The 10,280-nt window shown below is 49.5% G+C and overlaps 5 protein-coding genes across 5 annotated transcripts, besides 2 other annotated features; 1 reads left to right on the plus strand and 4 right to left on the minus strand.

Moving 5' to 3' along the window:
* Tco025E_07770 (uncharacterized protein) lies at positions 1-301 on the plus strand (the record flags this gene model as incomplete). Its single annotated transcript, XM_029374629.1, has 1 exon — positions 1-301. A coding segment is annotated over one exon (301 nt), but the record flags the coding sequence as incomplete, so codon positions are not given.
* A 239-nt stretch (positions 302-540) lies between these two features.
* On the minus strand, positions 541-1,686 carry Tco025E_07771 (uncharacterized protein; the record flags this gene model as incomplete). The annotated part of the gene is made up of 1 exon (XM_029374630.1): positions 541-1,686. One exon carries the CDS (start codon positions 1,684-1,686, stop codon positions 541-543), a length of 1,146 nt encoding a protein of 381 aa, XP_029225248.1.
* A 411-nt stretch (positions 1,687-2,097) lies between these two features.
* Positions 2,098-2,115: a microsatellite.
* A 9-nt stretch (positions 2,116-2,124) lies between these two features.
* On the minus strand, positions 2,125-5,757 carry Tco025E_07772 (Na/H antiporter-like protein; the record flags this gene model as incomplete). Its single annotated transcript, XM_029374631.1, has 1 exon — positions 2,125-5,757. One exon carries the CDS (start codon positions 5,755-5,757, stop codon positions 2,125-2,127), a length of 3,633 nt encoding a protein of 1,210 aa, XP_029225249.1.
* Positions 5,758-6,134: 377 nt separating this feature from the next.
* Tco025E_07773 (uncharacterized protein) lies at positions 6,135-7,853 on the minus strand (the record flags this gene model as incomplete). The annotated part of the gene is made up of 1 exon (XM_029374632.1): positions 6,135-7,853. The coding sequence occupies one exon, from the start codon at positions 7,851-7,853 to the stop codon at positions 6,135-6,137; it is 1,719 nt and encodes a 572-aa protein (XP_029225250.1).
* A 571-nt stretch (positions 7,854-8,424) lies between these two features.
* Positions 8,425-9,648, minus strand: Tco025E_07774 (uncharacterized protein; the record flags this gene model as incomplete). The annotated part of the gene is made up of 1 exon (XM_029374633.1): positions 8,425-9,648. The coding sequence occupies one exon, from the start codon at positions 9,646-9,648 to the stop codon at positions 8,425-8,427; it is 1,224 nt and encodes a 407-aa protein (XP_029225251.1).
* A 128-nt stretch (positions 9,649-9,776) lies between these two features.
* Positions 9,777-9,810: a microsatellite.
* The last annotated feature ends 470 nt before the right edge of the window (positions 9,811-10,280 follow it).

The following is a 10,280-nucleotide window of genomic DNA, read 5'->3' on the forward strand; positions in this document are numbered from 1 at the left end:
CGTCGCGGCGAAAGCACCGTCGCCCGCCGCAAAGGCGGAGGCGCGCGGCGGGGCGTCCGCCCCCCCAGCGGCGTCGCACAACAGGGCGGAGGTCGCAAACCCCACCAGAACGTCCTTCTGGGTGTTCGCAAAGAGCGTGCGCCGCCGAAAAAGACGCAGAGCCGCGAGGTGCGGGTCGTCAATGAGCCGTGTCGACAGCACCGCCGCGGCATCCGTGAGGAGGAGCTCGCGCAGCGACGGGGCACACACCGCGGCAAGCATCCGCGTCCCCCAGTACATTCCTGCTTTTATGAGACAGTAAGCATATCTACTGCAGTAGGGAGAGGAGCAAAAAAAAAAAAATGCTCTCACACACACAGTGTCACCTCTCCTCTACCTTCTCCTTCTCTGATAGCTATATCCTCATTTATAGCCATTGATTGTTTTGGTTCGTTTTCTTTTTTTGTGAATCATCCAGCAGCTACTCAATCCAGCATGTACGTCTTACGCGACCCATTTGTTTATTCGTTGGTAATTATTGTCAATTCCTCCCTCTGCCCTTCAATACTTTCCCTCTTGGCAGCGGGGGCAGCGGCAGGTAAAAAAATACCCTCTTAACTTGGCTTGTCGCTGCTCAGCCGTGGAGTTCTCCAGTAGTGGGATGTACGTGATCGTCAGCTCCTCCCCGCTCCGCACTGGGCGAAGCGTGCGCAGCGTGATCTCGTGTGTGCCGTCCAGCGTGCCCACGGCGAGGTTGGGGTCGCACGAGTGGTTAAAGGCAGACTGCAGGGTAAATACCGCCCCGCCCTTCAGCACCCACTCCACGGATGGCGTGGCAGCCGCCGCCCCGGCACCCGGCAAGGCGTGGGCGACAAAGCCGTTTATCGCCTGCGAATTCAATGACATTTGACCGAGAAAGGTTTCCAGCGTGTCGTGGCGCAGCAAGGCGTCGACAATTTCTTCGGCCCACGCCGCGCTCGTCGATTGCGGTGGCGAAGCTGCCTCCAAAAGGGCGGCGCGGCATGGCTCGCGCAGCAAACTCTCCACGGTCCGATACCAGGCGGCGGCGTCCACGTCGCTAAACTCCGTGCCTTTGGGGGCATCGATGAGGCGGTTGAACGGCGCACAGGCGAGGTGAAACAGCTGCCGCGCAACGCTGTCTGCCTGCTCCGTGTGCTGCGTCTCCAGCAGCGCCCCGCTAAACCGCTGCTGCTTGATGGATGCCGCGATGCGGGCAACGACCCAGGCGACGCACCGTCCCAGGGACTCCTTCGTGATGGGACGGTCGGAACCGTCGCCGGCGTCCGCGTCGGGCAGCTCGGCGTGCTCCTCCTCGCGAAGCTGCCGCAGCGCCCCGCACAAAATGCGGTGGGCGGTCTTGCTGGCGGACTCGCATTTGGCCGAACAAAAATAGGAACCACACCCGTCGCAGATGCGCCATGCAGCATCATCCTGCTTTTCTGTGGCGTCCGTCGCTGCCGCCCGCTGCCGCAGACAATGCGTGCAGAAGGGAACGCCGAGTGCCACGTACCCCTGCGCCGGCCACGAGACGATGGGTGCCTCCTCAAAAAGATCCCGCTGCGCCGGGATGTCGGCTGTCGCAACGACGTGCTTCCCCTTCTCGCTCGTATTCAGCACTCTGCACGGCACCTCCATTTTCTCGAAGATCCCTGTCAGGTGCAACGCCGCCGCCTCCGCAGTGTCCATCGCGGGGTGCACTAGATATCGCAGCTACACTGTAACTTGCAAGAAGGAAAAGAGAAACAAAATTTTTAAAAAAAATCAGAGGGGAGTATGAGAGTAAGACACCTGAGGCAAGCTACAGCGGCGTATGGAGCCAAGAGCACGAGGATGTCACTCCCCAAACGTCGTTTTTTTTTTTTTGAAAGGAAGAAAAGACATGCTTCTTACCACCAAGACAATTACTCTTGCCGCTCTTGTTTTCCGTCGTAGTATTATTGCAATGAACTGTGTTACCTTGAAGTGGCAAACCCGTCGCGAGAAAAGTACGCTGGCATGTGTGCTAGGCCTTTTTACTGGGAACACCACACCATGTGCGAATGGGGCCGTTAAGTCTCATGTTCCATCGCTTACGCTTCGCTTTCAGCCCTGCAGCAGCCCCCCCCCCCCCCCCCCGTTGCCGCTTTACTCGTAGGGGTTCAGTTCTAATAAAATGCGCTGCAGCTCTTCTACCGAGTCCGCCTCCCTTAAGCTCGGGTGCTCCTCCTCCAGGGCCCGCAGCGACACGGAGAGTTGGCGAAAGCGCCGATTCGCCAGCGACTTCATCTGCAGCACCATGATCCGGAGTTGAAACGCCCCGTGCATCTCGGCCATGCGATTCCACGTAATGACTTTGCATATCATCTTCATATCCTCCAACTCGTCATCCTGCTCCTGCCTCGCCTCCTCCCGTTCTGCGGCGTGATCGTCGGGGGAAGCCGCCGCTGCGCCCCGATGTGCAAGACGGCGCAGCGCCAGGGAGAGCAGCGTCAGCTCGTTGAAGAACACCATAAGAAACTCCAACGTCTGCACTGAAATGCACCGAGCATGCTGGACGTTTAGGGGGTCCGTCGGGACACGGACGTAACGCAGGGCGGCAATACAGAGCACTTCAAGCACGGTCGCGTAGCGCAGAAAAAGTTGATTCAAATACGGCACATTCGTGACAAAAGCTTCTGGATTTTGCAAGATGCAGACGTCATGGTCTTCAAAGCCGTTAACATCCACGCAGGAGAGCTCAGGCCTAGACACGCTGGAACGGCTCTCACCGGGAATGTTTCCAAGAAGGATGCTGCTAAAGATATCCGCCGCCTTTGCGTAGGTGCTGGAAATTTCTTGGGGAATAGAGTCCATCATAATCGCAGAAGAAAGATCCACCTCCACCGACGATGATCTGCGTAGCGGCAAAGACCCACTTAAACTGTTGTTGGTGCTCTGTGACCACGGAACGTAACCACTATCGCTCACGTTTACTGGAACGGCGTAGAGCACGACCCGTGGATCCTCCCACTTTAGGCGCCGGGCAAAAAATGCAGAGATGTAGCACGGCGCGGTATGCCCGCTACGAAAGAGACCCGTGGTGTCCGACCCGCGTAGGTAAAAACATAGTTGAAACTGCCGCGACCACTCCTTGGCGTTGCACTCCTTGGGGCCAATGAGCGGGTCCCCGCTCATCATAATACTCGTAAAGTGGTCGCGCGACGACTGTGCCAGGTGAGGCGGCAGTGTGATCATGTGCTCCAGGGCAGGGAGGAGCGTTTCCACCGCCACAGCCCGCCAAAAGGCCTGCACGGCGGCCACCGATTTTTCCCATAGAAAGGGCTTGATGCAGCTGTACGCGATACATAGAAGCTGGCACTCGGTACTCGCCACAACCCAGCGGCTCAGCTGGTTATCACGCAGCTGCGGGGGAACCACAAACTGCTCCAGGCCAAGGACGCATCCGAAGCCGCGCTGACCCTCATTCGACGCCGTCCATCGGCCAAGTTTTGGTTTTAAAGAACCAAAAACGACAACGTAAAACAAGTTCTCGTCCAGTTGTATTTCATCGCCCTCGTTTAGATTCTTGGCGTTTCCCATGGCACTTATTGTGCTAATTTCTTGAGGATCCAGTCCGCGACCTAGCGGCGTCGCTGCCAGAGCCGCAATCACCAATTCATTGTCGACTCGCGGCGCCTCCCACGATCGTGGTATGCGTTCATACATGTCATGCACCATCTCCTCCAGGGCGGCGGTAGGTCTTGCCCCAAACCCGTGCGACTCATGCAACTCCTCCACGCCTTTACGAATTTGGTCCACAGCCGTCAAGACAGCACGAGTCGTGGTGACGCACATCGTGGCTACAGGATAGGTTGCGTACAGGAGACGAATAACACGACGCACCTCCTCTCGCTGTGATGTAATCCAGGCTTCAATGCGTCGCCCCTGTTGTTCATTTTTGGCGTACTGATATTTAATAGGGCCTATCTCGTCAAGGCACCGTGAGAAGGAAAGTAGCGTCATAAAGGCGTTTTGCTGCACACGCATGTGCGCCCAGCCCAGGTATCCCTTACCTAGAAAGCATTCCAAAACAGTAACCCAGAACGGCAGAAGATTTTCTTCTATTAGGCGAGCCTCTAATTCGTCCGTCACTGCTACATGCGGAGACAGCTTTCTCCCGTGCAAATCCTTGACTTCAATCAACATTCCCGCATCGATAGCTCGTGCGACGGCGCGTCCTATGGCTAAGACAACCGTTTCAGTGATGAGATCCTCATCTCGCTGACGCCACAAGGAGGCCTTAAAGGCCTTCATAAGAAGACGATTTACAACAATGTCATCGTCTTCTCTCAAGGAACTCATGCCTTTATAAGGGTTGCAGAGGTGTTCTTGCACATACGTCTCTGCGGCGGCCCAGTTGGCACTTCGGTAGGAGGACTTGTTCTTGTTGCGCTGAAGCGCCTTTTGACTCACAACCTCCAGGTACTCCAAGGCGTAGTCCATCTGCACCATGCGATGTTCCTCCTTACGTTTGTGACCCAGCAGCGTCACAACTCGCTCGGCGGTTGTGGCGTTTAAAAACAGAGTCAAAAGTACAACTCCACAGGTGACTTTTAAAATATTCACCCCAGACTCAATTCCAGTTTGAAGCACCGCCAAGGCAAGCGTAACCGCGACCCCACCTCGAAGCCCTGCATGTGCAAGTAGAGTGACCTCCTGCTGCGACAGTCGATACGAAAAAAGGTTTAAAATGGGTAAAAGTATCTCTAGCATTAAAAAGCGTGCTAATAGCATTGCGGCGTACATGCAGGTAATTATTAGAAGATCCAACATGTTTAATGTAGGCACCACATCGGCCACCAAAATGACTCCCACCAAAGAAAACAGCATTGTGTTTCCAAGATGCACCAGAAATTCCCATATGTTGTATATCAAATTCCCTTCGCGACCAGGAAACAATGAAGGGCAATAAAAGCTCAAAAATGTTCCGCTAAAAAATAGTGTTAAGACCCCACTAGTACCTATAATGTTTCCAGCGACATAGTAACACACATACGTGACAGATACTGTGATGCATGCTTTAACCAACCCACCGGTGGCACGGCGCAACCAGTAGGATTGTATAAATCCAAAGACAGGTCCAACAATAATGGGTAGAAATGCAAGTTGGAAGCTTTTTAGAATGATTACCCACACTGGGTCCCCCATGTAGCCCGCTCTCGCTGCAGGTAATAGGAGTTTAAACGCAATGATAGCTGTACCATCATTCATAATAGCCTCACCATCTACCATAGCTGTAATCCTATTGTCAACGCCAAGACCCTTTAATAACGAAACCACAGCCACAGGATCTGTCGCAGATAACAAGGATCCCAAGAGTAATGCTGCATACCATGACCACTCTGGAAAAAACCACGCCACAGGTAGGGCAAGTAGACATGTGTTAATAAGAACACCAACTGATGCCAGAAGCAGCACTTGAGGAAACACGTAACGTAACGCATGCACATTCATCGCATAACTTCCCTCAAAGATTAACACTGGAAGAAATATGTAGAAAAGGAGCTCCGGTGGAATGTTACCAAGTGCTGCGGCAACGTCTGGGGTGATCCAGTGCGCGACAAAACCGACGAGGATTCCGTACAAAAATAAAACTACTGTATACGGTAGAGGTATTTTTGACTTATGTGTTGCAAAGAATGTGCCACCGCAAAAAATAAGCATCATCAAAAACAACACATTCTGCGAAAGCACTTCAAGTTCCTCTGCTCCATCATGGCCGTCTGCTGTCTTGTTCATGCTGTCACTTCACACATAAATCAATACAATGCTACGACAAACAAAGCAAGCTTGCCTCCAGCTAACCAGAGCTAATATAACTTCCCTAACCTTGCATACTTCAAGGTCCAGAAAAAGACAACCACAGAGATAGATAGATAGAATGGAAGAAAAAAAAAGCATGTACGGAGAAACTAATTAATTTCGTTTTTTTTTAGAGCAAAAGCAACATCATGCATATACGTATAAACAAATAAATATGCCAGTCAGAAAAATATTACAACTCCACGAAATTCGATAAATTGAAAACAAAACAAAAAAAAAGGACCGAACCACTCATACAACTCTTCCAGTGGTTGCCAATAAAATAAGTTAAAGTCCAGTTGATTTGATAACACTCACTTAGATACAACCCCAACGTCTTTTGGTCGATTTGGTTTCTCTGCGTTGATGGCAGGATCTAGTATGGGTGCTGAGATTGGTTGATTACCAAAAACGCGCGGCTCCTTGTCAATGGGCATAGAATAAGTATGTGTCATTTCCATCCGATCGTTGTGGTCACTCAATTCCGCAAACTGCACGCTGAACTCATCTGGTTCGCCTGCAGGAGGGTGAAGCTCGTCAAGATGCTTCACTTCTTCTAAAGTCGCCTTCATGTCTTCGTCACTCGCCGCACTTTCAATGAGAAAGCGCAGAAGTCGATAGCGATCCATCATGGTGTCATACAGTTGGTATCGTTTTTGTGCTTTGTATAGGTTTGCAAGAAGGATAACAACGCTCAGATTTTTGGGATCCAGCGAAAATGCCTTTTTAGCCGCAACAACAGCGTCAGCCAGTCCGTTGATAGGATCTTCCTTATGTAGTATGAGAGCCAAAATTTCCCACGGGGATGCCTCGTCAGGGAATTCTTCTATGGCCTGAATGCAGAAACGCTTTCCAAGGCTCAATGAGTCCATTGCACGATCCTCGACAAACTGGAAGAGAGCTAACCTGTAAGCCGGCTCCAAGTCGTCAAGGGATCCCCGTTCAACTCCTGGAATTCGTTTTCCTGAAGGCAATTCAAATTTACCAGACTTTTCCCGATAAAGCCTTATAAGTCGTTCGCATATTTTATAACTCTCATGCTCCCGCCCAGCGTATCGAAGAACGGAATGGAGTTTAGATAAAATATAAAACTCAAACCGTACAGGATCCTCCACTAATTCATACATATTCCGCGCCAATAGCATCTTTAAAAAACTAATCACCACACCAATTGTATCTTCAGAACCCTTTGCGGTAGAACTCTTCAAGCGGGCCGCAACATGCTGCTCATCCATAGATCTAAAAAGTGATTCCAAAAACAGCGAAGTATATTGAGGGCCTATGGCATGAATAATGGGAGAAATTGCCTCTAAAAAGAAACGCGATGTTGATCCTTCTCCGTTTTCTATGTAATGCACTGAGGCAGCCTCTATTACAATATCGGAAAGCAGGACCATTGCAACTTCTAATAGATAGGATTTATTTCCATGATGCTTGGCAGATGCAAATTCCATGGTGGTTTCTGTCGGATTTGGTTTCAATTCTTCGGCATTACTCCAAGCTTGAATTTTGTCAAATAGCTCACAAAGCTTTCCAGGGCGTTCAGTACCTGTGTATAGCTCTATAAGAGACTCTAATGCATCACAGTTTGAGTGATCTGAGGACAAAATTTCCATGCAAATACTCTCAGCCTTGTCATAGTCCCGGAGTCGTCTCCTCGCCAACGCAATGATGTACCGCACATGATTGCAGTCATTTTCAGTAATCACGACAACCTCATTAGCGTCTTCGTCAGTTGTCTCCTTTTCACCCTCTGCAACAGCTATTTGCGGTAACCGCTTCGATAATGTTTTTTTCATTGTACATCCGATCTTTGTTACTAACTCATTAAGCTTATCTTGAAGATTCGTGCAAGCAGACTCGAGTTCCTCTTCTGTACTATTGCTCTTTAGAACGATTTCCTTCCATTCCTGTATGGGGACAGTTGTGTAACCATTGTATGCCAATTCTTCACGGTGCAGCAAATCGTACTCACGTTCCATCTCTTCTAGGGCGGCCTGTCCCTCCGGTGTTATTTTTCTGTAAGTTACCATTTGCTTTGGATGATTGGCAGGATCCTGAATGTAACCTGAAGGCGTGTCCGCCAGTGTATTCTTTGTAATATTGCGAAAATTGTGCTTTGCGGTCCTTTTTAAGGCATAGTGACGGCGTTGAACCACTGCATTAGTATTGTTTGAATACAAAAGAAGTTTTTCGTCCCCTTGCCGTTTCCTCGGAAGGAAAAAAAACTTCGATGTGTTACCATAGCAGGGGCTACACAGGCAGCATCTCCCCGCGCAAGGATCCTCCTCATATATAGCAAAATTCAAACCCGATACCAAGTGTCTATGCAAACAAAAAGGAAGTACATATATAACGGTAATTGCCGTGAACCCTGCCGTTAAAGTCAAGGATATTGGAAGAAGGAGTGAAAAGCAAAACCAGGAACATATAAATATATAAAAGAACACCCAAGCAAAGACGACAATGTGAAAAACGTACAAAGCAAAAGTAATTAGGGGGGTGCAATAAAGGAAGAGAGTTGTTCATAGTCTTCAATTAGCAAAATGTCACTCATTCGTAGAAATCTAGCCAGTCAACTACACTTGGATTTTTATGGTTTCCCTAAAGCCCCGACTCCAATGGAGGCAACGGCATTTCCTGAAAAAATGGGGACACATTAGGAAAGCTTCTTGTTTGTGCTACAAATACTTTATAACTATTTCCCATTTCATCTGGGTCCATTAGTCTTCGATAATTCTGTAAAATCTTCATGGCGCTTTTCGTTTCTTCGTCCTTAATAACATGTGCCAGACGGACATCAATTCCACCCCATTGAAGAAATTCCCGTTGCGTCATTATTGGAAACCATTTTAAATGACGTCTAGCAGTTTCTAGGCGTTCTAACGCCCATCGTAGTTGCTTAAAGCTTACCCACGATGAAAGATCAACCTCACCAGGAGAGAGCAAAGGATCCACGAATTTATGCCCGCGTATTCCTCTCAAGGTACTATGCATATGTTCATCCTTTCCGTAATCAATTATAAGGCATGCCGCTTTTTGACAATCCACCATCTTTTTCATAACCAATTCCATTGCTTGCATTCCAACCGCATTCACCTCAATGCAATCCCCTACTTTACCACTTGAACGAACATCATTAGGTATAAGATAGGCTGAGAAAGACCCAGATGGAGCATGTACCATGTGGAAATGAGCCTCATTTGCAGGATCTTCATCCACCTCCAGACAGGTTTCGACCCAACCTCGCTCCGTATAACGAAACTGCGCAACAGGAAGAGCATCAAAATACTCATTCGCTATAAAAATGGTCGGTTCAAGTGAAAATGGTATAGATTCTAAATCCATCCACCACTTTATCTTTTTTTGGGAAGTCTGAAACTCAGCAAGGGCAGTTTTCTGTTCTTCCATACGAGCCGCCCCAACTTCCACAAGATGTATCTGTAAAAAGTGAAGTAAGTGAGGATTGGAGTATTTGATCTGCTTCAACATGTTTTTCATGAGTGTCCCCCTGCCAGGGCCTAATTCAACTAAATGAAGGACCCTGGGAGTTCCCATCTTCTGCCAGGCATCCATGATCCAAGCAGAAATGACATCCGCAAAGAATGGTATTTCAGCTGCCGTAATAAAATCAGCCTTTTCACTACCAATCACGTGTTTCTTCGCGGTGTAGTACCCGTGTTGGGGGTGGGTCAAGCATTCTTTAACAAACTGTGACATTGGGAAATAGCCTTGTGAAGACATTTTACTAATTAATTCAATACAGAGCGGAGTCTTTAGCTCCTTTCTGTTCTTTGAATTAACAGTAGCCCGATCCGGCGTAGACATTTCGCTTGCATGTAGTGTAACAAGATTCCTTCTTGTACAACGGAATCCACGAAATAAATTTTTTTGAAGCATGACTTCCTTGATTTCCTCGGATAAGCCAGCTTTTCTTTTTTTGTTTTTCCCTATTCCTCTCTCCCTCTCTTTCTCTCTCCCTCGCTCTCTGGTATCTGTGTGGTAAAGAGGGTTTTGACAAATGAACTTCACTCGATCCTAGCCTTGGCAATACTATTTTTTAGCGATCCACCGCTGGCATCCCGAGAATCAGAACAAAAAGTGAAAAACAAAAGGAAAACGCGAGCTCTCTCCCACGGCAGACGCGCGCGCTCCGGCAACCACCAAGTGAAGAGAAAAGAGGTGGGGAAAATAATCATTGAAGGGCGGCCGCGCGGAAAACCGGTCCACAGAAGCGGGCCCACGCAGCGGCGGTCGCTGCGGCCTGAACCCAAAACCGACGGACTTGCATACATGAATGTCGAACGTCCCGCCCAGCGTGTGTGAAGTATGACTGGGCGGCGCCCCGGTCCCGAACCCCCTCCCCCGCACGGCGCGTCACTCCCCGCAGCCGAGCGGGCACCCGCTGGCGAGGTGCGGCGGCGACAAAAAAAAAGAAAGACACCAACCACCACGCGCCG

The sequence above is a fragment of the Trypanosoma conorhini genome, assembly GCF_003719485.1.
Source record: "Trypanosoma conorhini strain 025E chromosome Unknown Tco_14.4_contig_00631, whole genome shotgun sequence".
Classification (NCBI taxonomy): Eukaryota; Euglenozoa; class Kinetoplastea; order Trypanosomatida; family Trypanosomatidae; genus Trypanosoma; species Trypanosoma conorhini.